Below are 26650 nucleotides of genomic sequence, written 5' to 3'. Positions count from 1 at the left end.
CCCCCCCCCCCAACACTAGCTTATCCTGAGCCACTGAATCCTTAGAAAACACATTGCATCGCACATCACAATTGTAAAGAACCAATTATATCAGACAAATCATGGACGACACCTCAAAGCAGACAAAAAAAGAAAACCATGGTGTGTTTTGTTTTTAAATGGTTACATTCTGAAATGGGACCAGCTTCTTCTAAACCAATGACAGGGTGTGCAGGACAGAAGATGCGCGCGTTTTAAAATGGGAGACCCATTCCAACCGATGCCTAAACGCAAAGCTCTGCTAACGGGACCCTATAAATAAACCGGGAAAAGTTGTCTAAAGAGGAAAAAGAATCCGCCACAAACTACAACTAAAAGCAAAACCACGTCATGAACCATGACATCGTTCACAGCCCCATGGCTTAGCAGGAACGTATATTTTTACATCCAAAGAGGGTTCAGGAACACCCAACCCCCTGGGAGAAGATTCTCCATTTGGACTCCAGTAGTTCTTTGGACGTTTTTTTTCTTCTCTTATTTCCTTTCTACAATATCCAAGAAGTCCCCGAAACTTTCAGTCTGCATTTTGATTTTGTTTAAATATTAGACAGCGAGACATTTATCTGTTTTAATGGTCTTCATCTTAGAAACAAGTCATTAAAAGTCGGCTAAAACACAGAACCCAGCAGATGTAAAACCACCTCAACAGTAACCTTAACCAGGAGCCCTCGACGAGGCCAGTTCCACGCGTCAGGGAGCACGACATCTCAAACACAGTATAGGACTTACAGGACACGTTTCATATTCAGCCATACAAAATTATCCCGACACACTGCCCAAACGCTCTGCTATACACACACGCACACAAAGTGGAGAGGCAATCTGTGTGGAGATAAACGTTATTTTTTTTGTTTTGTCTTTTCTTTTTTTAAGTCTTTAGTATTCGTTTTTGCAAAGCTAAAGCAGTTATTATTTCCTGGATGGTCCACAAGCTACCCTCCCCACCATAGAACCACAGTTAATGGACTATAGCCGAGTAATGCTCACTTCTGGCCATTACTCCAGATTCCCCCGGTATTTCACAAGGTTTTATTTCCACAACTATGTAGTCAGAATGGATTTAAGAGCAGCCATCTTACTCCAGAAGCTTTGTTCCCTGCCAGACATGTTGGAATAAAAGTATTGATTATGGGCATTTTTTCAAACACGAGTGGCGGTGAATAATGTTTTGCGAGGTCGGTGGACAGCTACTTAACACAGCCCATATAGCTATGAAAAAAGGATTTCAGAAACACCTGGGAACCGTCCAAATAATGGAGATGGGTAAAAATCCCAACAAGATGGAACTTCCGTCCAAATAATGGAGATGGGTAAAAATCCCAACAAGATGGAACTTCAGAGTCGAGTCCAGCAACCGCAGGCTCCTAGTGTCCTACTTCACCTGGAGAGGAATGGGGTCAGGGCTAAGGCTAATCTTTGACGGTGCAAGATGGCGGCTATCTCCCAGCTAGAATGGAGGTCAGCGAGGATGCGACGGCTCCCTCTCGTTGCAAACTTGAGGCTCAACCGACGACAGAGGGAGAGACGACGGACACATCTGAGGTCGTACACTTCCCATCCCCGGCACTCATGAATATTCACAATCCATAGGACGTAGAGACAGACAGACGGCAGCAGAAAGAGCGAGGGAAATATATATTTTTTTCTATTCACTTTTTTTTTTCTGTACTTCCTAAATATGGGTCAAAACGTAGGTCCTCCCCCCCGGCATGGTCCGTAGTTATGTTGATAATTAGGAGGGTGAAATTATTTCAATGGGGTCATAGTTATTGTAGAGGTTCATGGTGCAGCATTATTTCCATGTGTTGGCTGTCTGGGAGATGGAGCGGGATGGGATCATGTCCAGCAGATACTCCCGCTGGCGCTCCACGGCGGAGCTGGTCTTGTGGGCGGCGAGGCTGGGGTTCACGTACGTCATGGGGACACCTGTCGGGGACAGGGTGCATCAGTGAACCCGTCGCAAACACCCGTTGTTCCATTCTCCAGGACACACATTTGCTCCCCAGTTATACCATGCCAGAACAGCAACATTTTGAGATGTGGCACAATAAACATCTGTCCTCAAAGAGTCCCGACAAACGTGCATCATTGTGTTCCGCTCGCCAAATCACCCAAAGATAAAGACGGCGATACCGAAGAGTTAAGACAACGGTGAAGGAGTTGTCAAAAGCACAGAGGTGTGTCTAAATGGAGAGAGCATTCATTGTATGTTGTACGTCCTGGCACTTAAAGACAGTACTTATAATTGTGTAGCATCTTATCCCAGCTATCTTTGCTGTATACGGGGAATGGGTTAACCCAACAATTATTAGTGCTTGCTATGAACATCCTGACTGTACCGACAGCCATATATTGTCGTTTCTCTTTCTTCTACTAAATGTACTTAATGTTAAGACGCTTTGGATCAAAATCTTCCAAATGCCCTAAAGGTAAACGTAATGTATACGAGACTGAGGATGGGGACGACGGGGACGGGGCGGGGCGCCTACCTGTGTTGCCGCCGCTCTGCTTCCTCCAGGCGGCCATGTGGACCTGGTTGCTGCCCCCGCTGCCGGTGGCTCCGCCCTTTGGCCCCTGCTGCAGCGGCCTCGCCGCGGGATGCTTGACCGGCCGGTTGCCCATGGCGGCCGCCGCCGCCGCCGCCGCGTTCTGCAGCTGGGCGGAGGAGTAGGAGTGGGCCACGCCCCGCGAGCTCACTGGAGACTGGATGCTACGGGACATCTGACCGACCGTCTGGGAGGGCGGCACGAACAAAAGGTCCAATAAAGTCTTACAGTATCAGTATGCAAAGGGGTGTCTAGCCTACCCATTGTAAAACAGTCAGAGTTGTACCAACGACGACTGTTTGCACTTAACGGCAGTTGGTCGTTTTATCACCATGAATAACAGGTTTGTAAGTTAACACGTAGCTACAGGGAAACTTTAGGGACGGATATCACACACTACAGATAATCAACCGACCCAATTTCTTTCACGACACACACACACACACACACACACACACACACACACACACACGCACACACACACAAACACAAAACATTGTTGCAATGGGTTTTCATTCATTTACAAAGGGTAACTAGAACAGGTTCCCCTTAAACCTTGTAGGGTTGTCGCTAGACTCGGGCTTACCTTGATGGCGGAGTGGTGGCGAGCCATGGACTGCCCCCTGTGCTGCTGCTGCTGCTGCTGATGATGCTGCTGCTGATGTTGATGCTGTTGATGCTGCTGATGCTGCTGGTGCTGCTGCTGCATGGCAGCCCTGACCTGCTTGAACTGCTGGGACACCAGGATCTGCTGCTCGCTCTTTGACAGCGACGGAGAGGTGGTCTTGGAGACCGAGGAGGACGAGGAGGAGGCGGCGGAGGAGGCGGCCTGCTGCAGGATGCGCTGCTCTATCTCCTGCTCCTGCTGGAGCGCCTTGACGAAGGCCGCCTTCAGCCGGTTGGTGTGCTCCGCCTTCAGGGCCTTCTTCTGATTGGACGACATGCACTGGTCGCAGAGGACGGTGCCGGCCTTCTCCTGGCGCCAGCGGGAGGTGAAGTCCGTCTTGCACTGGAGACAGGTGTGCGGCTCCTTGGGGAGAGAGTTGGCCATCGCCGCGGCCGGGCCTAAGCTACCTGTTATGGGTCAGGGTCAGGGTCAGGGTCAGGAGGAGAGAGGGGTCAGACGAGGGTTTCACATTCTATCATGGAAGGAACGCTGATCGCTGATGGAACTGAGCACCCACATAAATAGAGGTGTTCCGATAACATTTCTTCCTTCCCCGATACGATACAGATTCCTGAACTTGAGTATCGGCCGGTACCGAGCATTTAGCATTGTAATAATAATAATAATAACAACAATAAATGAAATTTATATAGCGCTTAATATGGTACTCTAATGCCGCTTTTCCACCGCACATGTAGCTCGACTCGACACGACACGACTCGACACGGTAGCAGCGCGGGTGCTTTTCCACCGCAAATAGTACCTCCGGGACGTGGGCGGGGTCGTCTGCGCGAAAGGGCCGTGACGTATTTTTGTACGCGACGCAAACAACACCTACGTAACCCACACATGGACAGAACCCACATAACAACAATGGAGAACATCGATGCGATGGTATTCGTGTTCGTATTATTAGCTGGCATGTTGAAGAAGTGGAATATGTTGGCTGCGGCGCTACTATGGCTGTTCTATCGTTACCAGCATGGTTGCCATGTCGCTCTCGTGACTTTGTCACACTCTCTGGCCAATCAGTGGCCGGCCGTCTGCCGACGTCACCTTTTAGCATCGGCTCAGCCGCTTGGAACCTAGAGCGAGGCGGTACTAGAAAAAGCAGCCACTTGAGGTACTAGATCGCGGTGGAAACGCAAAAAAGGCGAGCTGAGTCGAGTCGAGTCGTGTCGAGCTGGTACCATGCAGTGGAAAAGCGGCATAAGACGCTTTGTAGGTACTTGTAGCACTTTTCTTATTGAAGGCTTCTCTTACGATAACAGCAATGCGTCAGTTCACTTACTGTCGACAAAAACTAGTTTGTCGACAAAAAATTGTTTGTTGACGGGAGAGGAACTAGATAATTTACATTTATTTATTTATAATCTATGATTATAATGCATTTGTATTCTTGTGTTCAAGCGTCCATATTTTTCTGACTTGGTAGCTCGAACGCATTTAGGTCGGAGATGATTCCCGATACTGCCTAAAAGGTAGTATCGGGTATCTACCTTTTAGATACTTTTATCGTTTTCTTCGGAACAACTCTACAAATAAAGAAACTATAAATAAATAAAGAATACTTTGCAAAGTGGAGCAGCTTACCCCTGCCGTGCATCTCTAGCAGTTTCTGCACCACCTCTTCCAGACCCAACAGGTAGATGAACTCGTTGTTGGCGGCCGACGGTAGGAAGTTGAACTCGGGGGCCGGCGGTTTGGGCGGAGGGATCTCCAGCAGGGTCTTCTCCAGCTGTTTGCGCAGCGCCAGCTTGGCAGCGGCCTGCCGGGCGGCTGGAGACTCGCCGGGGTTGGAGTTGGAGTTGACGTTGGAGCCCTTCATATGGGTTGGAGAGGCCTGGGGACAAGAGGCGGCATGAGGTTAGCCTTTGACAGACAGGCAGACAGGCTCTTCATTCATCACCGAGGGGAGTTATGGATTATTTCAGTCACGTATTTGTTGCTTAGTGTCCTGAGGATCCCATTTTTCTGTTTTATTTCATTCCTTGCATTTTATTGCTCTTTATTTTGTTTGTAGTATTTTTTAGCGGTTCAATAAATAAAACATTTAAAAAATGAGGGCGTTACAACAGAGCTTGCATTAAAAAAAAAAAAGCAGCAGCAGTAAATATGATAAAGTAAGTGACTATATAATACAATTTATGAGATGCAATATAAGCAGGCATACACAAAATGAACATTAGGTACAAGTCAGCAGAGCTAAGCGGCTCGTCTCCCCGAAACATCCCTCACCCACATCAGTGTAAACATGACTTCATTGCCCAACTACGGTACGAGCGGTGCTACGGCGGCTCACGGAGGCTCACGGAGGCCGTCCTACCTGGGGAATGTTGACCATGACGTTGTTGTTGGCCACGCTGGCCACCCGGAGGAGCCCCTGCTGGATGATCCTCTGGCCCTGCACCTGCACGTTGGGCACCGACGCCCGGGGGGCCAGGAGCAGCGGCGGGGGGCCCGAGCCGCTGTGCTGCTGCTGCTGCTGCCGGAGGCTGGCGATCTGCTGCGGGGTCACGGCGATGGGCTGAGGGGCCGACGGGGGGGGGGGGGGTGGAGAGAGAGGGGGTGGACAGAAACGAGAACGTCAGTGGAGGAACGGAACGGGCGGTCAACGACATCGTCAACGGCTGAACAACAGAATCAATCATCTGCTCAAGATGCTTCAAGTGGATTACGGTTTGGTGTCTGGTTTGTGGATGTTTACCGAGGTCCGGACGCCTACCTGTGCTCCTCTCAGCAGCGGTGGCATGACGATCTGGGAGTTGGGTTTGGAGGGGACGTGCTGCGTCCCGCCCCGCACCAGTGGAGGAGGGATCACGGTACCTGAGCTACGGCCTGTCACCTGTAAGCACACAGACCGTGACCGTGTGGCGTGGGACCAGCTCAGCGGTGTTGTTCTGAGATTGAACTGGTTCGTATAGGCCGCTCACGATAATGACGCTATCAACCTAACGAAGGATATATGCATACGACTTCCGTAGCCTACCATGACATTGCCGTTGTGTTAACATGCATGTCTGATCACATAAAAAGGTCCCTTTACACTGACCAAATTGTTCCCTGCAGTTATTTGCCCGCAAATGCTAAAACAATCACGGCGCTGACTGGGATTGTACACACAGGACACACAGTTGCTGTTTTTATTTGAAGATTTATACTTTGGATCGCATCAGGTCGATCAGTTTAACCAATGATCATCAGGCATCTTTGTCTATGCATGATGTCGTCTCCGTGGCTCAGCGTCTGGTCGTGTGTGTGCGTGCGTGTGTGTGTACCTTCTGTACAGTGCTCTCCTTCTGGATCTGGCTCTGTCGCAGCTTCTTCAGCAGGACCAGCTTGGCCTCCTGGAGTCGCAGCTCTTCCTTGAGCTGCTTGATGATGCGCTCCCTCTCCTCGGGGCTGCTCTTCTGGACACGAAGAGGACAAAACACACTTCAGAGGCCGACCCGATGCTGTTGGACTGGGTAGGCCTCCAACGCTGCTGCTCAACACACTCAAATCCTAACAAATCTCTGCGACAGATTCAAGCATGGTTATGGAAACCTTTTAAATTACAGCGTTTTAATCTAAACATATATAGATAATATATACTTGTATCAAAAAAGGAAAGCCTTTGCTATAAATTGGTTTCACATAAAGCAGAGGGAATTAACTGCGAGCCACGATCCATATCAGGTTAGAGATACTTCAGTAGTTTAAACTTAAGTAGGGATGTGGGAAAAATGACAAGTCTAGGTTTACCACATTTAGTGCAAACATACATTATCAAAACGACAATCACTGGGGGAATAGCGCCCTGTGAGAGTCAGGCTGGATAACAGAACCGTGTCGGTGACTGAAACCTAATGATGGCGCGTCTTGTGCACAATCGATTTCCGATCCCGTGTTTAGGGCCTACATCTGCGGAAAACGGCTCAGTGGCAGATCCATCGTTAAATCGCTAATAACCGTTTGGGGTTAGGGTTGTCAATTGACATCCTAAAAGACTGAAGAGTTACCATGAGTTTATCCGTGTCCGTCTTGGTGAAGCAGTGGCCGTTCATCACGGGGCTGGCCGGCTCGTTGTCCGACAGCACGATGACGTCGTCCGGGGACGGGGGCTGCCTCTCCTTCTTGACCTCACTACGGGGAAAAGCGAGGGAGAGGTGAGGTGAGGCCACTTCGAAACACAGCCCTGCATTTTGGGGTGAACTTGGAATCGGCGCAGTTTGGAACTCATGCCAGTAGAGGGCATTCAAGGGTTATGGTTTCAGCTGCGCTGCAGTAGGGCAATGCTAACCAGGAACACAAGGAGGTTAGATCCGAGAAATCAATAGCCCTGTAATGGCGGAAGGGGGAGGGAGCAAAGGGACAAGCTGGCTGTACCCCCTTATCTATATCGATTAGCACGGAAAAAATACGTGCCACTCCCTCCTTTTGACCCAAGATAGCGGACATTGAGTCATAAAGTACATGGGTCATCTCTGATTGACTGCATGTACAAACATCAGCCACGTTAATCTGTTTAATTGTCGATTTGTGAAACAAAGAAAACATGTTCCTTCCCTTCCCCCAACAGGAAACATGAGGAAAAATAATTAACACAACCAAGGATTGTTCCATGAAAACCAACCGAGAAATGAACAAAAATAACAGGAATTTGAATTACAATCAATGTTAAAGTTTGCTCTATACAGTCTGTCAAACTATATGTGCAGGCACTCCAGCACTCCTTTAGGGAGGGTCTATATAGCCGAACCAATGAGTGGGGTGTCATCAAGTTGACGCATGATTCCAACCAATCCGGGCCATCAGTAGATGTTTTCCTGCCTCATTTTACCCAGGGTATATTGGATTGCAATATGAGAAATTGGCAATTCAGTTAAGTATATTGGATTGTGTCGCCTGAATCCATGTACAAAAGCACGGACCATATCTTATTCCTCATCGCTCTTTTGAACGGACAGTGCAGGGAGACAGGTTCAAAATAAAAACAACTTTTCCCCAGCTATCTTGACTTTCTGGTGGTCCATGGGTTTAGTCGTCTAATCTAGCGTCTTCACACTGCAACCCAAGTGTGTGTACACAGCCATTGCCTCACCTTGACCTTGGCACACAGATATGGTAGTATCAGTTATTTAAGGCAACCATAAGCTTGTCAGGAGGAGTTATGATAGTATAATATTACTATACAACAAACGACAAACACTTTCATTTTCAACAGGAAATCACGAGGAACGAAGTGGCAATCCCCAAGCCCTGGTTGCCAGACAACTTCCCCGTCCCCCAAGAGACCCCAACAGCAAAGACAAGGTACTTCAGTTCACGTTCTCCTTCTGGTACATGAACAACAACTTTGAAGGGTCGTCTTTACTAGTGCCATCCACACAGCCATGACTTTGAAGAGTGAACCCGACGCCTATGGATCTACAAACTGTTTACTCAAACGCCGGAGGGGGATGGTGTTATGAGCAGAGCGGACATAACATAAAAATTAGAAATGCCCATTACGTGCACTGCCACACTGTCCTCATATTTCCTGACATTGTTCCACAACATCATGCTTCATCACAGACATCCTGTACAGCCAGCCCAAGAACAGTGGCTCCTTCCTTCTAGGGAATATGGAGAGCGAGGAACAATCTTGAGAATCACAGGTAAACGAAAGTCTCCATGTTGCCCACGTAGACATTTTCGATCCTGGATTAGCAGTATTGTATGATTTGAAATGGCACTGAATACTCTCCACTCCACCTTATAAACACCTTTTTGCTTTCTCGGCCGATACCTAGCGTAGTTTCCTCTATTGATACACGGATCTGCATCAGTCACCCACATGGGTTCCGTTCATCAGTCCGATCATTCAACATCATGTGTTGATATGGTTATCGGACGTTGACGATTTAAAAGACTGACATCTACCATCTTGCTGATGCGTCTTGCGGTGTGCCATCAGACAAGACATGTCCTCTCGGCCTCAGCAGTGACAGTAGACTTGTTTGGTTTCATAAACTCCTTAATAGGACGTTATTGTGATGAAATACATTTTATGGTAGGCTATAGACAGCTGTGGGGCAACACCATTAGCTCCTGTTGTCCTCTGTGGTAATGTCAGTCAATATGATGAATATATTCATCTGTGGTAATGACAGAATACAGTGGCTCGTTCACTTTACCAACAGACTTCAGAGGACATTTTGTGTTCGTACAGTGTGAAATCCTAAATATAAAATAATTGTATGGAAATTAAACCGGTCGACATGTTTCACATCGACTCAAGTAATGCCAAGAATGCGGTCCCACATATCCTTGAGGGGTAGTTTGAGTCTTTGAGACTGACGTCATCGGGTTTATAAATCAAACAAAGAAATGTTGATCAGGTTCCACAGTTGTGATCGCCGAAATTGCTTTAGGGCGTTGATCCAAGAACTGCTGTGTGAAGATTTCACTTGGGTTATTTGCGTCAAGTGTTAACACACTCGGACAGCACCCTGATCGAAGAATAGCTCTTCCAATTTAACCAGCAAGGTACTTGTAAAGGCTTAAGGATGGTGGACTGGAGAAATGAATGGTCATTGGAACAAGATGAGGTTGTGGCCAGAAAACAGGCCGAAATTGGTGGTAAATGTTACGGCTGTGAAAGGTGTGGTAGCAATTTGAAGCAGATTACTTTCATGTCATTTCCAAGCCCAGTGGAATAAACGGACTGCAGCCATCAACATCATTTATGTTGATTCTGCTGAGATTGTCCACGTCTTTGTGAGTGAGAGGGTTCCAGGTCAGGCTGGAGGCCCGAGTCAGACCACCATCCAGACAGGGCCTCAGACCTGCCCTTGTTCTCAGGCGAGGCCTAGTCAGAGCCTCATCCTGGGCCTCGGCTCCTCCCCTCTCCCCCGGCTGCTGACACCACAGCCAGGGAGCTTAGCGGAGCCGAGGTCCGCTGAAGATCCCGGAGCGCGCGACAGTGTGGGGGAGGGGTATGGATGGCTAGGAGCCAACCTATTGTGCACACCCTCACTCATTACTTTATACCGCCACCTCGCCTCGTTCACTCAAGACACCAAATTATTCATGCACGTTTCATCTTTGAAATTCAGTCTTTATACATTCCATACACTTCGCTCCTCACGAGACATATTTCAAAACAGGCCAAGACGTTTTGCAACATTTAAAACAAAACACAAGGATTCTGCGATAACCTTTGACAGACCAATAGACAGAGTTGCCTCAGAAAGTTAAAAAGAACCTCAATAACCATTAGTCTGATTGCTACCACATGGAGTCTGCACGCTGTTGATTAAATGATCCTCGCATCATTTCAGTCCTATAAGCTTCAATTAGTTCATCGTTTGATACGAAACACATACTACAAATTGTAGCAATACTAAATGGACTCCTGTTTTTTTTTTTTTTTTTTTAGGTACAAATGCCTACATTTTCCAAATGCCTTTCTTTCCCCAAGTGTGGTTTGAGATCACCACAGGTCATTGGAAGACAAGCAATACATCCAAGATATTTTCTTAAATACACTTTCATCTTTAAGACTGACTAATCTGGTAGTTTCAGCTTCATTAAAAAGGTTCATGAAAGACTTTGGGTAAATATTTAAAATGCATGCGGAGGATTAAACCAGGTGAACTTGTGATCAATCGAATATCAAACCAACTGACACTCATTTCAATCACCTCCTTTGGTGCCTTTTACTGCAATCCTCCATGTGTATTAATCACCCTACTAAAACATCACATGACATCAGGCATTTCTGTCTGGTCATGTGACACACCCACCATCAATGCAGGCCCCTCCTTTCTCCAACTGCTCCTTCCCATGTGGAAACCATAGCAACAGCCGGTTAGAACCAGTTTGTGACACATAGCCTTCATTTTGTGTGAAGAGCAGAGTTCAGGTGCTGCTTAGGGATAAAATGGACACCAGATCCGAGGAACCTTAAAGTTCTTCACGACGAGGTGTCCACCAGGAAGTAGACATTGACTTCTTGAGTGACGCATATACGTGACGAGGTGAAAACCACCTTTACTTAATTTGCGTCCATGCTCACGGCACTGGGAGAGAACCGCTCAGCAGTCCATTTCTAGGCCTGGCACCCAGAACCTCCTGCCTTCACCTCCATCCATCCCAAACTCTGACCAACCCAGAACGCAAACCATAGTTTAGGTCCAGACAGAGTGTTCACGGGCTGATACAAGCAACAACATTTGTAATCAGGACTCCAAAAAAGACTTCATTGTTTGCGATCATAATTCAACGGGACATTTAACATCAAAACTTTTTGACTGCTACCCTCCAAATTGTTAACAATCACAATGCAATACATTGGCTTCCTTTGTGTTCTACTGATTCAGAGATAATTAATTCATTCTGAGGAAGTAATTTCTTGCTAAAGAAAGCAAAAGTACAAACCAACCAGACCTCAAGTTCCACGTAAATCAGACGTTTTGAAAGGTTTGTTTTTCAGTTTCTCACAATTTTACTCGTGTTGGATGGCTTTCATGAAACAACAGAGTAAATGTGCCAAAGACAAGCAACAAACATTTCCAGCCTTAAAACAAAAGCTTCACAGCATACAAAACATAAATTAATCAAACGTTGCACTGCCATCAAACTCAGATTTACCTTTTCGCTGTGCTCATGTCCACCGGCTCGTCTCCGGTCTGGACCTCCACCTTGATGGTGGCCTTCACCTCCCCCGTCTTCAGGAGGCTGGCGGGCACCTTGGGGATCGGGTCAGGCGTCCCCTCCGAGGCAGCGTCCTCATCGGGGTCCTCTACGTCCGAGAGGCCGACGCCGATGGCGGCGGCGGCCGGGTCCCCCGTCTCCAGCTTCAGCCGCTTGCTCTCCCCGTCCTCCGGGGAGCCGGCGGGGCCCGGTGGGTCTCGCTCCAGCGCCCGCTTCTGGCTACGCGTCAGACGCGCGGCCTCCTCCGACATGGCTGCTCCCTCCCTGCGAGGACAACGTGTTAGGGTTAGGGTACCGGGAGTGGACTACATTCAGACAGCCCACCAACCCCGGCTGCTCCCTCCCTGGGAGGACACGGCATTCAGGGGTTAGGGAACCGGGACTACATTCAGACAGCTCACCACCGCGGCTGCTCCCTCCCTCTGAGAACACCACGTTTAACTGAAAGTAGTCCAGGTACCCCAACCATTAGAGTTGTTACCAGTATCTGATTTTTCCACCAATACTGCATTTTAGGCAGTATCGCCGAGACAGTGGCGACAACCCTGACTCTGGACTAGATACCGACACAAGCTCTGTGGTACTACCCTAAATCTGCCTAACTTTGATTTTTTTGGGGGGTTGGATGATTTGGCAAGATGTAAGATAGCGCATCATGCGTGTGCATTTTATGGCGCGAGATCTCCTCAAGTTGATTGCTATCTAGTGGTCCGTTTTAGCGTCTCACTGCTGTGATGGGGCTGCTTAGAAACGAATCGACCAAAATAACACGCTACTTTTGCTGTGTGGTCAAAACAAGAGGCCAAGTTTGCAGTGCAATGTCAGGTACTATATACAACCAAGCTAGAATGTCTCGCAGCAACAACGCTCAGGTCACCTCCACATTACAGCGCCACGGTTAGCATGCTACCAGAGATGGATGTTGTAAATTTGACTTTCCAGCCAACTTGAGAATTCATGCAAAGCCCCACCACAGAGCCATCGGCAGGTTATCCAGATAACAATATGATTTATTATTGAAAAATAAAACATTTGAAAGTCTGAAATTCTACATAAATATGACCAACAACTGCTGGGAATTGTGTGACTACATACATAGAAATACAAACAGTCTGAAGGAGGTGACTCACTATTCCAAACACTCAATGATTATTATCTTAATATTAATGTCACTGCCAAATTCTGCCTTAAATCCCAGTATTGACATTAAAGCTTGAGAAGGCAACTTGAAGAAACCAGCCAGACTAAAATACATTTTGAATATATCCAACTGAAAAAGAAACCCTCCTGGCCCTCCCTCCAAAAATACTCCCCGAAAACACAAAGCTAGCTCGCTCGCTTTAGCAATAGTTCTTCCCAGCCATGCGTGCAGTTTGACAAGTAGACAGACCGATAGGCCTTCCAATCAAAGAGGCTTATTACAGGCCTGCAACCGCCACAAAAAAAATCAAAGCATTGGATTTGTGGATTAACCCTTACTCGGACAAGATCAGAATAAACCGCTGATCATACGGAGCCCCACACGTCAACATTCAATCACACTGAGTAGCCCATACCTCCCTTCAAGATGATCATCAAATCAACCCCTGACCCCTACCCCAAAATGACCCCGGTTCTGCTCCTCCATGTTGCTTCTGTATTTGTCCCTCACGTGTAGTGAACGTTAAGCAGGGTCAGAATGACAAAAAATAAAATAGTAACAATCGTCATATCACACAACCCTATATCACAGCCATACATCAACAGCAGTCCACTTTCAGAAACGGATGTATAGACTAGTTGGGCCACCTAAACTCCCTGAAAAACGGTATAAGACAATATATGCAGTAAAAGTATTGCATTATATGTACACAACCTTCTTATGGAATTGGTGCATGCAAAAGCATATTTCATATATAGCTGAAAAGCCCACAGCTGTGCTGACTCCAGAGCTTTTTGGTCTGCAGTGACATCATCACAGCTCCAAGTGATATTCCAAAGAGTCCATGGTCTACACAAAGCACTTCCCCCGAAACCGGTTTAAACTGGTCTGTGGTGGAGAAAAGGATGGAGCTGGTTTAACCCCTGGAGAGACACATTGGCAGAGGGAATGGAGATGGAGACAGAGAGGCCAAAACATCAAATGTATTACAAGAAACATCCTTTCAATACGAAAGTCACAACATATTGACAACCCTATATATTCATAACCGCCAGCGCAAAAACACCCATAATCTTCCCAGGCGTGCACCCATGCAAGCTTGCTGATCGCCGGAGCGCCGAGTGAGTGTGGGGCCTCAGAGACAGCCAGACGCTGTACACAACAAGGACAGACGTGCCTCGTCGTCCCATCCCCAGACACAAAAGGCCATCTATCTGCATGAGGTGACAGCTTCCACAGTTGTGCTGCAGTCAACTACCCACAGCGCTCCTAGAAATTAGTTTACTGGGTGTGACTGTGGGGGAGCTGCCGAGAAACACATTGACTGACAGTGAAGTGAAGTGTCAGGGAAGTCTTGCTCTTCATGTCACTTGACTTGTGCTGCTTTCACCATTAATTCTCTGTTGATGCCATCAATAATAGTCTCCTTAATGGGCTCTTGGCTTATTGTAGCCGTCACTCTGTATGCCATTGCCAGCGAGTATTTTGCAGTCCCTGGGCGAGATAACATCCCAGAAGAGATGGAAGGCAAACTGGTGTATGCCCCACTGCCAAGCAACAGAAAGGAAGACATCAAATAAAATGGCTGTGTGTGCGTGAATGTGTGTTTCTCCTGTGCATATGCTCCTGGATGAATGGGACTTGAGACTGGCCTAAATCATTACATCATCTTCAGCCAAAGCCCTCTGAAGTACCACAACTATGAGCTCATTTTGTGATCAGCGGCAAGGTCTTCGCACAAATGACCAAAGACATGTACTGTGATGAATGATATGAGCATCAACCCACCATGCTTACCATTATGAGAGAGAGATCTGATAAACCTTAATCTTGTCCTTTTTGCTGCCATTACATATACATAGGATCATGAGACATGAAAGAGAAAATAAATTAAGCTTTAATATATTGTGCACACAGCCTTTCATGTTGGTTACAAAAGTTAGACAGAGAGGACAAGCTGAAATGACCCAGCTCAAATATGCAAAAGATGGCCCAGTCTCATACGACATAGTCCTGGGGGGTTTATTCCATGAAAAAAGCAATACGCTTCAAAGAAAGACTGCGTTTCAGACGGACAATAACGAACAACTCCCACAACATGGGCAGGCAGTCAGTCAACCAAGAACGGTTCCCTAATCAATCAGTGCAAGTGGCAATCTACTTCAGGTCTGTCCATCAAGCCTGTGAAAGACCTAATGAGAATAGTCTAGCCAGGCAAGACAGCAGCTCCACCAGGGGCATTGCAAGGGCTGGTAGAGGAGGCTGCAAGACGCTGTTGTAGATGGGTCTGTCTTTGAACGATGAATTAAGGAAGAGTTACACTGGTTTACATCAAAAGGATACAACTTGCTCATACAGCCTTGATACTCAACTCTTCTTTAGGATAAGCCTTGCAGCAGTCATGTTGTGCTTCGCTTATTCATGCTAGGTTACACAGTCCAACGCAGAAGCATTCCTAGTGAGAAGGCAGCTCCATTTCCCAAAGAGCCGGGGGAGTTGACAAGTGTCGGGTTGACAGAAAAAGTGCCATGGAGAAAATGAATTAAACAAATTAACATGACAAGTCTGAAACTGAAACATCTTTGACACATGCTTCGAGATTCATTAGGACCAATTGCGCCCACACTTCTGGGATAATCAGATAACCCCGAAGTGATGAAACAGTTGAAGTACATGTTTCAAAGAACACTTAAAACTCAATAGATCAGCTCAGAGTCAGTCACAAAGAGGGTCCATTGGTTGTCCAAGGGCTTGCACTCCGTATGCACTAAAGAGAAACGGCCACAGAGCACATCGGTCTCGAGTTTTACATAAACAGCTTTTAATATGGCACGGATAAAATAGCAGAAGAAGGGTGGCATTACTGATCTGCGATCGTTCCGTCAAAAGTCTAATATGTGGAAACAAAACCTCCTTATATTCCTTTCAAGTGTTAAGGCCTGAGGGCAGACACCATGTTCACTATAAGAACAGAGTATTCTTTGTCTAGTCAAATGTGTGCAACAATCTACTCCAAATGTACCTTTAGAAAAAGGCCCTGTCCTATTTATATGATCACGTTCAGAACAGACTCATTTCTTTCTGCCCTGACACAGCCTAAAAGAAAACCTGCAAATCAAAACACTTGTATTCTGTGGCAGCACAGGTTCACATAATTACACTGCTTAAATAAAAACATTGCTTTCCATTCACTGAAATGGAAAGCGGCCCCCATGTATGACAACATTGACTTGCCTGAAAGCAGCCGGGATTCCCTCGACCTGAATTTGACTCAAATCGTATTCTGTATAGTGACGGGCAGATCAGTGGCAATGCCTCCTCTCTTCAGGTAGCGTGTTAGCCTCTCATCTGCTGCATTGTAATGATCTCCCCACTGGGACTGGATTCAGCCAGCCAACACATTAACAGCCATCTGAAAACATACTCTGGCTTTTCAACACCATCCTTTGGCCTCGTCGGACGAAGAAACAACAATTACACTGACCAATAAAGAGCAAGACATTATAGCCCAATAAAATAAAAACGGTGTGAGCGTCAAGAATAAAAATGTCAATATTTAAATGGTTTTGTTATAATGCTTTCCTTGAAATAAGGTTCAATTCCCTGCGTGTTTATTCAAATTCAAATGCTGTGACACAAAAGTATATGGATCCAGGGCTGCAATACATTGAGGGAAAGGGAAGAGAACTAAATATCATTATCCATGTTTACCAAGCCACGGGTGGGGGAGGGGAATCAGCTGAGATGCCATGGTTGGCTGGGGGGAGGGGGCGAGTGGGGGTCATTACACAGTACCGGCTGGAAAACACTCTTCCTTGTCTTCTCTTCGTTAGACTCCTTTCCTCCTTCCCTCTACTCCTCCTACCTTCTCATTAGCCATCATAATATTCTGTTCCTTCCTCTTTCTCTCCGTCTCGCTCCTCCTCCCCCACCACTTGCTTTTGCGTTCTACTGCCGTCGTCTAGGCCGGCGAAGGGAGTGTGCCCCTACTGGTGGTGTCCTGAATGCCAAGGGTTAAGCCCCTGCCATTTTAACGCCAATGACAGATCAGACCATTAGGGTGTTACCTAACAAAATGGAAGCTTTTAACCCTGACTCTGCCAGACGACCTGGATGACTGAGTGGAACGGTGTCAGTGTGAAAGCAACATGCGCAGGAAGTGAGTGTGCCTCGTGCACATGAACACACTGGAATGCATACACACGCACAGAGACTTTCTTTTTTTTTTTTTTTTTAAAGCATCAGAGGCCAACAGATTTCCCTGCCTGACACTAGTGTCCAGAGGTCCTCTTACCAGTAATACATAGACGACTGGGTTTTCATTTTGCTTCTATAGCAGCCGCCTTGACAAGGCAGATAATACATCAGCACAGCAATGAATTTGTGAAACCAATAGCATATCTTGCAGAGTGCAATCACCATACAATCGTATTCTGGAGACGCTGGACCGTATTCATGTGTGAACTGGATAAGCCTGAGATTATCCAAACTACTATGCATCAAATGCAATAGCCAGATATAAACGTCCTAGATGTGGTGTAGTCGTGTTAAGCAAGCGATCCCTAGTCTTCATCTCTTATCTCACTTCAAGTCATTTGATAGGCTTAAATACGAATGTTAACTTGGCATAATAAAAAGGAAAGTTAAACATTTGTGGCTACAATGGACCAGGATTATCGCTAATTTGGGGCCACACTGCTTCCAAACGCGTCACAGAAATTGTTGTCAGAGCGCTGAACCACACATCGACTTGTGGGCGAGGACGACACGCGCAGGCTGATATCAGATTTCAATTCTTGGAAATGTATGGTAGCAGGAAATGACCAGTGAGGAGCGAGAAATGGAGGGCACAAAGGAGCACAGTAACACACCAGCCAACAAAGAACCGTTCTGCAGAAGTACTCGTTGTGGAGTGGCTTCAGACGCCTGAATAATCTGGGGAGCTCTGCAGAGGCACGGCTTGGGCTTTGCTATAATGATTACGATCACGCATTATGTATGGATTCACTTGCGGTACAATATAAACCATTGGTACAGCACAATGTGAATACTCGAGTATACTTTGAGTTTTACTTTCATGAAGTTCAAGATGGATTAGGCACGGCAATTTTAACAAGGTCATGGCATGATGAACCAGTTTCCACTGGTTTAACTAGAACCAATCATTTGCATTACCACTAGGCATACATTAGGGCATGTGTTAAACAGATGTGCTGAAACTAGGGCTGTCAAGTTCTGGATGGTTGGTCGACATGCACGATATGCACTTGTTCGACCAAATTCTCATTGGTTGGACAATCATTGGTGTTAAAAGCGCTTCTTAATACCTTATTTTTGGGATCGGAGAGACATATGCAGACATTTTTATTTTTGAGCAATCTGTATTGTTAGAATATCAAATAAAAAAAACAATTTCAAAGTTGTGTAGTTTCCGTTATAATAAACTAACTTTGACCTCGGCCAACTAAAGGATGACTTATTACTTACTGAAGATACACTCTTCTACAGCATTTCAAATAAGTTGTTGGGTGTGACAGCATTTGCTTAACACCCGATGGGCTTAAGGTATGAAAGTATCAGCCTTGTCACCTTAGCACGCATCGCCATTCACTGGGACCCATTATATTAAAGACAAATCAAAACCTAGTACGCAACGCTCCGTGGCTCGTCCGGCGTGACCCGCTGTACATTAAAGCCCTGCCATAAGCGAGTCCGACCATCAGTCGATCTGAAACCCATGACTTTCGCAAAACAACTCTTGCGCAATAGTTAGGATACATGGTTGAGTAGTGCATTGTTGCAGATTAAGTTAATCTAGAGATAACGTGCAAATCTATCCATTTTCTTTTTTCATTGACCGTCACCCATCGATTGGCCATTTAGTTCAGTCAACCAAGAATTTATTTGGTTGACTACAGCTGAAACCATTGCAATCCCTCTTGGATAGTTACATCCCTTGATGTTCAAGTTGTTACTGCTTGCCACAAGTAGTTGCCATGTCAGCCTAAGCCAGCTAACACACAAATGGAGGATGGGGTTACATTGCACCCAACTTTAATAACAGCTACCTCTCAAATATAATAATCAACAAAGTGTAATTAGTATTTAGATTTGACTAGCCGCTAGATATCGGTTCAAATACATCACATTATCCCAGCTCAAACTGAAATAAACACATAATGTAAACTACAATACATTAAGATTATTTTCAACACAGACAAGCAGTAACATGGTTCAAAAACAAAATACCGGTACTCTGCAACCAGGTTAGCAACTCTACAAAGTACCATGTAGCTATACAACACTGATTGCCCACTTGGTTACATTTGAAGAACAAAACCTTATTAGCCTTTCTATACAATGTATAGATTAAGGAGGACGGCATGGTCAGCGTAATTTTATTTTATTATTACCAGCATTCCCAATTAAACTTCCAAAACAAGGTTTTTCTCCTGCCTTGTACAGCAGATATATTGCTTATCTTGATGTCCATAGACTTCTATTGATGTCAAAAACTCATTACAACCAGTCACACAGCCATGCAGTTGCTTGGTCAGCAGATTTCCCCCTTCTGTGCCTTACAATTAATCAGCCCACGAGAGTAACTACTAAAACAACTACTTTGGTTGGAAAGGTAAAAACATAGACACGATACCAGAGTCGGCGTTGCCCTTTAAAGACACACATTTTTAAGTTTGTTTAGATAAATGTTGGAGCTCATGTTAGAAATTATTCAGTGTGATACACGGTATTATTGTGAACGGATTATACCTTAGCATTAAGGCACTTCTTAAAAACGGTCAACTCCATTCTCATAAGGACCATCAATAAAAAAAATCTACACAAAATGCAAATAGATGTTTTGCATTCGAAACAGTGGGCTGCAGCTCCTACTGAATTGGGAGCACATACAGGAGTCCCAATGAAGTAGCCTACGACAGGGTAAACAAGACGATGGTTGAGGCAGTCAAATATTAAAGGATTCTTCTAGGAACTCAATGCAGCAAAACGCAAATGTATTGCAGCCTAACAAACATTGAAAGACAAATACCGGTACTATCTACATCCTGAAAACCACACCAGTAATGCAGGCTTCAGAGTTTGAATTGTCCTCATTAGTAAATGAAACAGACAATGGTCTGAGGTTCAAGAAAAGTTTACATACATTAGGGGGAAGGGAGGGTCTGTGTAGATTAGGACGACTCATTTGGGACATTGAATGCTATGATCTGCCATCAGGCTGAAGGAGTTTTGAGTGTTTGCCGATGCGTGCCTGATGCTGTCACAACATTGTACGGTGCTAGATATTGCCATTTCAGCCTTTTCCAAAAGAAGAAAATTGACCCAAATCAATGCAAGTTTTCCACAGTTACTGCTGAGAAATGTCCATCCTTTTCATCCTTCAAAAGCACATAAATTGTGTTGAACCGGATCATACGACCACCATCTAAAAAGCTGCACATGATTGACCAATTCAAATTGCACCCTTTCTTCATACCTCTCAAATCCAACCCATAACTACAACATTACGTTTCAGGCGCCATAGAGACAGAGAGTAAATACAATATTGACAGGTTAAACTTCAGATATAACCATCTTATCTTAAAAACTAGGTAAGCATTGAAACATGATATAACCTGTATCAATTGCACTCTAAAAGCCATTTCAGGTTGTCTGCAAGAGGCACAGCATTAGCAACAACAATGTCTGTACCTAAATGTACTCTAACTTGAGAGCTTTTAGCCTGACAGAGGAAGGAATGTTAATGACAAAGGAGTCGTTGCAAACATAAAACCCGAGCATTGAAAAACAAAAATATATTGAATTTAGGTGTCCCTTCAAAAATTGTGAGAATGAATTGAACAACAAAGGTTTCTATCCCTTTGTGAAGATCACTGCTATTGAGCAGAAATAGCCCAGGGAAAAGGAGTACAAGCAGTAGTGAAACCAGTAATAGTCGAACCAAATCTACAGCACAATCTTCGCAATCGCAAGTATTACTTTCCCTTAAAAACAGAAAATTTACATAAACGAAAGACAGGAACGAGGATGGACCAGGAAGTAGTAAACAAACGACGCTAAAAGTGGATCCGGCTAGTTGTCCGTGGACGATGCTTGTGCATCATTATATAAACGATGAAAACCAACACCACCTTCATGTCATTTATAATTTGACCATTCGGTGACATTCAGTGCGATGATGCCTAAGGTTGGGCGGTTGCCAGTTCATCTGTCACCGATACGCACCAATGCGGGCGACGACGTTCACCATTACGTTAACTGTTACACCGCCGTAAAAGGCTGTCGTGGTGGAGACTGACAAAGTTATGACAAATAAAGCTTCGCCCGTGTAGGACATTACAACAATATGATAATCTGCATTACACATGCAATGCAAGAAACTCGATCTAAATACTACTACCACCTCATTAGGAATACGGCGATATACATTGACCCTTGAATCACACCTTCCTACTTGTATGAAAAGGAAGCGATCGTATGCTTGGCTTTCAGCGAACCCCCCAAATGTCGAGTCTTAAGAGCTAAAAGCTATTTAACGCTAGCCAAGGGGCGATTAATGCAGACTGCTCACACATTGCAATACAAATGTGATGGTGTGGAGTGACATTTAAATCACTGAGAAATATGGATGTTTTTTATTGTTTTTTTTTAAAAAACGACCCAATAGCGATGCATAACAATGAGATCTATTCAGGGGAGTGTAGTATTAACGAGCTAGCGGCTAGGTTAGCTTGTGTACGGCGGAGGCTAACTCCCTGGGTGCTGTGGTGCTGCTCGGCTAGCCAGCCGCTCACAACCGCACGAAAACAAACTTAAATGTGCACCAACAAAAAAAAAAGTTATACTCTCGTTTCGTTCAGTTTATATATTTATAAATAATAAAGATGATTATTAACGAGGCAAGTCGCGTTAGGATTGTTACAAAAGTGACCGTGATCGCAATTCTTGGGTTTTTGACTTTTGAGACGGTTCGTTCTGTGCATTGTGTGCTCGATGGGCGTGTGTGTGCGCGCGTGCGTGTGTGTGTGCGTGTGAAACACTGTGTGTGCGTTAAACGAGCACATAGAGCGATACACGAATCAAAACCTTGAACGTTAGCGGTTAGCAAAAGGACCAGCGGTGCTAAGCTATCTCATGTTAGCTGACCGAGCTAACGTCGACAAGAAAAAAAAAACTTCGCCTTAATTGAATTTAAATTAGGCAAACTATTATTTTTTATGTTAATTGGGTATGATTACTTACGTGGTTTTAGAGGGGGTTGACGGCGTTGGCCCTAGTTTTCCGGTTGTTTGGGTTATAATTTAGCTATCAATACCCGTAATTCGATGAAAAAATCCCGGGGATCCCCTCTCTTGTGTCCGCTGCCACTCCGACTGCCAGATAATGAGCCACTAACTCACATGCGGCGTCATGCTGCGTTCAAAGAAAATCGGAACTGAGAAGTTTCGGACGTCCAAGCTCGGGAACGTAAACGATGCGTTCAAGTTCTATAGAAACTTGGAGCTTCCCCGTATTCAACTTAAAAACTCGCTTTGTTGCATGATTTGCACAATTCCAAACAACTATGCACGGAAAGGACGACTATTCAAAAAGGCCAAAATGAACTAAAAGCATTGGTTTATTTTTGTTAAAACTGCTCAACTGTAATTCATCCCACAACCACAAACTGGTATTCTTTAGTTGTGTGATTGTTGTTGTTGGGATAAGAGTAGCCAAATATGGAATATGTCCCATATGTTACAAGGGAACTTTTTAAAATGTAAACCCAATATTTTATCTTTCAAAATATAGAAACCAATAATAAACTGCTAAAATAGCATGTCAAGTATTAATATTCTGCAATGCAGTTGAGATAAAATAAATCTCAGCTGCATTTATTATTACTTATTCTTGCCTTAAGTTTCTTTATGGTGATATTACATTGTTTAAATCTAGTAATGTCTATCGAGCATATTGGAATAACAAATATACTAATAACTGCTAACCCATGTATAATATAATTAGAATTTGTCTCAATCCGACATGGTTAAAACGTGAACAAGATAACCAAGAAAGATTTTCCTCAAAAATGTAGTAAGCCGAAAAACATTTCAAAAAACTTTTATTGAAAAAATATTTAAAACAATAAAAAGATAGGCTTTATATAGAATATGGCCTATAGACAAGGTTAAAATATGTTCGTACAGAACTGTACATAACAAGCACCGAGTTTATACTTATAAACGTTTATCCAATTTACTTAAAAAAAACGTCACTTTACAATAAAAGTTGTGTCAAGTCTATACAAACTGTAAAATAAACCAAGTAACTAACTACATATATACACATGTGTGTGTGTGTGTGTGTGTGTATATACATATATATATATATATATATACATATACATATATATACATATATATATATATACATATACACATATACATACACATTACACACATACATATATGCATACATACACATGTATATAAATATACACCACAAAATAAAGTTTACTTCTGAATATCTGAGGATAACTATGATTTGAAAAAGAAAAAGATTACATGAAATGGAATTAATATATTATGGAAGCATATTATGTTATGAGTGTATTTTCCTAGCAACTACCTACATTTGCTTGAGATTATTTGAAATCCTATAAAGAATGGCACACAAGGAACTCCCTCCACATCCTAAATATAGACCATATTTCCATCAAATTCAAAATATTTGTAAAAATGTATATATATATATACATACATACATAAGTAAATATAGTATCAATTTCGACATTAATACTGTGCAAGATACTTTGTACCAAGGGTTTCTCTCCTTTGCATCAACACAAACCAGTGAATTCCAAGCATAACACAAAAATAGCATGTTATAAAAATAACAAATAAATAAATTAGCTTTACCTGCCTCTACATGAACCCTATACGTTTTCATAGAAGGCAAAACCTGGCTTAAAGCAAAGGATTCTCGCTATCCGAGGTAAAGAACACATTGTTTCGTCAAGTTAGCACCTTGCTCGACGCCAAGATGAAATGTCGGCCATTCACCATCAACCAGGAAGCACCCCAAAGAGGGCAGATGGAACAGTGATGGAGGACTTAATTAAATAATAGCAAGACTATTATCAGTTGTAGCTACTTCAGTGAAGGCTCGCACTGTATGCGTACACCTACTAAATCCATGCAGTGCTCGGCAGAAGAGAGTTCTGGCAGCCGGTTGGTAGCATTCAATGGGATTTGTGAGGCTAGTGTCACAGGAAAGAAGGCAGCACGGTTCCTCATAGCAGGCCTGCCAGGCTGGTGGTTGGGCCGTTCTGGGCCTGGATCTGTACGGGAGGAGGTCCATCTGTCCACTGTAATGCAGGAGGAGAAACACATTGGGATTATAGTACCTTAGCGACTACATACTGCACATGTGTAGACATACAAGTGAGTGGAAAGTGTGGTGACTTATACGTTTGCAAAAAAAAAGGTCATCAAGCAAAGCGGTTCACGTACACTGATGAGATTATGCTCAGGGAGGCTACAGGCAGCGATGTGGTCTTGCAGCAGCTGCTGAGAGAAGGTTTGGTGCATCTGAGCTGCCTCATGGGCGTCCATGGGGTTTCCCAAGGCCTTGTTCAAATCTGAAAGCAAACATTTAAACTCATCGTACAGAAAGAGCTGTAAACTATGCCCGAGGTGGCTTTGCATGATGCTTATGGAGTTTATCACTAGTTATTGAGCCATTCAAAAATAAATCTTCAACAATCTATGCACATCGTACAGAGTTACGAAAACATAGTGTACATTTATCCAGGATTAGCAGGTGGAGCCTTAATGAATACGACCAATGTCGTTTTAACGGCCAAAGATTCACCTGTAAACTAAACAAATCCCCTTATGCTTGCAATGCAAATGGTATTCGCAACCAAGTACAATTAAAGAAGCATGCTATAGGATGATAACCATTGCATACAGCCTTCTTTTCATTAGAAAAAAATATTATCCCCAAAAGATGAACAAGGACATTCCACTAGATTTAGACAATTGTAGCTTTCACTCTTTCCATAAAAAAAGTACAATACGGCAAAATCTGCATTATGATTACGTCCAACATCACTGATTTACAGCTAAACATGCACACCAGCAGAATGTTGTGCCGTTAATGTACCTTTGAGCAGCGCAGAAGACCACAACTGGACAGACATGTCTGGGATCTTACTGGCCAACTGCATGGCTGGTACCACCATGTTGTTGCTCTCCTGGGGACCAGAGGACACGTCTCATTAGAACAGGATATAATCAGATGAACAGGAACCGGTGAGATGTATATTGTATGTTCCCCCATAACCAAATCTAGAATCCACCAAGGTTATTAATACAAATGCACTACCTGGGAGAAATCTCTTGAACTTTCTTGGAGAGCAACTTTCAACCAGAGGTGAACTTATCACAAATCTAGAACTACTGATTAGGATGTTAGTATTGGACAAGCCACCAGGTTTTGCTGCTTCTATCTGTAACGTTCTTGTACCAATTTAGTAAATATTGAATCAAAACATCATGCAAACCGAGAAGAAATAGAAAAAATATGGGGTATTCCAAGTATTGACAGGCAGTAGTCAACCTCCGATAAAGGTTGAAGTAGAGTCATATCGGGGGCGGTGAGGTGTTTCAGTCTTACTCTGTGGTTTTGCAGGACGTAGAAGATATGACCGAGCAGAACGAGAGAGCACGCCGTCAGCCTGTTCAGGTCCTCTGCGTTAGACATCTTCAGGGTCTCTCTCAGGAAACGTCTGCCACAAGAGAGAACATCGAAGGATGGATATGAGAAGACAGCTTCTAGCTTCCGTTTGTACCGATGGAGGTGGGGAGGGTTTCAATGTAAGAGTGACTGATGAGTTGTTCTGTGAGTTGTTCTGTGAGTCGTGTAGCAATGCTGCGAGGGGTTTTCCTACTTGGCTTCGTTGTAGCGTCCCTGGAAGAAGGACAGGAGTCCCCTGATGTAGAAGGCCGCGGCTCGGAGGCAGTGGGAGCTGAAGGAACAAGACAACGACGGTCTCAAGGTAATGGCGATCACATGTTTGGTTTATACATCCCCTAATTTACCTCTGGATGATCGTAACTTGAGAAGCTTCTCCAATTTAACTGCTTGTAAAAAGTCTCAAGGAATCGATAGGTAAATGACACAAATTTGTTTGTTGTATTGCTTATTTACTGTGTTTAAACTGTGAAAACTGAGGTAGAGTTAAACAAGAGCTCATTTTGGTCAAATGCAACGTTTCTTTTTACCTGACAGGGAAGTTGAGGTCCGGATTGATTCTCTCAAGGAGACTGTACAGCTGTAAGAACGACAGAATGTTTTAATCTCAGGAGATGTCAAACCTTTTATTCTCAGTAACTGTTAAATCAATGACAAAAAATCAGTGCCAATTAATGAATTGGTGCTTTAGCCTAAAGTATACCACTATTTATTTAACTAAATAAATGTTGCTTACAAAAAGGGGAGGAATGGAAAGTCATGTGATGATGTATGATCCTATATAAAAAGCTTAATAATGAAAAAAAGATTAAATATACC

General features: G+C 44.3%; 2 protein-coding genes across 4 annotated transcripts in view; both read right to left on the bottom strand.

Moving 5' to 3' along the window:
• Positions 1-14: 14 nt before the first annotated feature.
• gatad2ab (GATA zinc finger domain containing 2Ab) lies at positions 15-22548 on the bottom strand. Of its 3 annotated transcripts, none has more exons than XM_056603468.1 (10): positions 22337-22548; positions 11869-12195; positions 7254-7377; positions 6531-6659; positions 5960-6097; positions 5579-5779; positions 4846-5095; positions 3172-3659; positions 2529-2772; positions 15-1965 (listed from the first exon to the last, which is right to left on the bottom strand). In XM_056603468.1, exons 2-10 carry the CDS (start codon positions 12180-12182, stop codon positions 1832-1834), a joined length of 2022 nt encoding a protein of 673 aa, XP_056459443.1. In that variant the 5' UTR covers positions 12183-12195; positions 22337-22548; the 3' UTR covers positions 15-1831. The 3 variants fall into 3 exon arrangements, with proteins under 3 accessions (XP_056459443.1, XP_056459442.1, XP_056459444.1); XM_056603467.1 differs by having other exon boundaries at positions 6531-6662; positions 22337-22546; XM_056603469.1 differs by having other exon boundaries at positions 5978-6097; positions 6531-6662; positions 22337-22544.
• A 657-nt stretch (positions 22549-23205) lies between these two features.
• The window catches only part of LOC130392945 (MAU2 chromatid cohesion factor homolog), a 32949-nt gene continuing 29504 nt past the window's right edge, over positions 23206-26650 (bottom strand). Inside the window, exons 2-7 of the mRNA XM_056603481.1 lie at positions 26362-26413; positions 26028-26105; positions 25754-25865; positions 25241-25331; positions 24586-24713; positions 23206-24440 (exon numbers count right to left, since the gene is read on the bottom strand). Of these exons, the coding sequence (XP_056459456.1) occupies positions 24366-24440; positions 24586-24713; positions 25241-25331; positions 25754-25840 (381 nt within the window). The 5' untranslated portion in view covers positions 25841-25865; positions 26028-26105; positions 26362-26413 and the 3' untranslated portion in view covers positions 23206-24365. The remainder of the gene's footprint in view (positions 24441-24585; positions 24714-25240; positions 25332-25753; positions 25866-26027; positions 26106-26361; positions 26414-26650) is intronic.

This window comes from Gadus chalcogrammus, chromosome 12 (genome assembly GCF_026213295.1).
Source record: "Gadus chalcogrammus isolate NIFS_2021 chromosome 12, NIFS_Gcha_1.0, whole genome shotgun sequence".
NCBI classification, from domain to species: Eukaryota; Metazoa; Chordata; class Actinopteri; order Gadiformes; family Gadidae; genus Gadus; species Gadus chalcogrammus.
This window is presented reverse-complemented; position numbering and strand designations above follow the sequence as displayed.

Excerpts from the sequence above, each read along its gene's own strand:
- gatad2ab (XM_056603467.1), bottom strand. The coding sequence starts at position 12,182 with ATGTCGGAGGAGGCCGCGCGTCTGACGCGTAGCCAGAAGCGGGCGCTG. Across the intron at positions 6,098-6,530 it reads AGGAGAGCACTGTACAGAAG|GTGACAGGCCGTAGCTCAGG; the intron begins GTACACACACAC and ends GTGTGCTTACAG. Across the intron at positions 3,660-4,845 it reads GCTAGAGATGCACGGCAGGG|GTAGCTTAGGCCCGGCCGCG; the intron begins GTAAGCTGCTCC and ends GACCCATAACAG.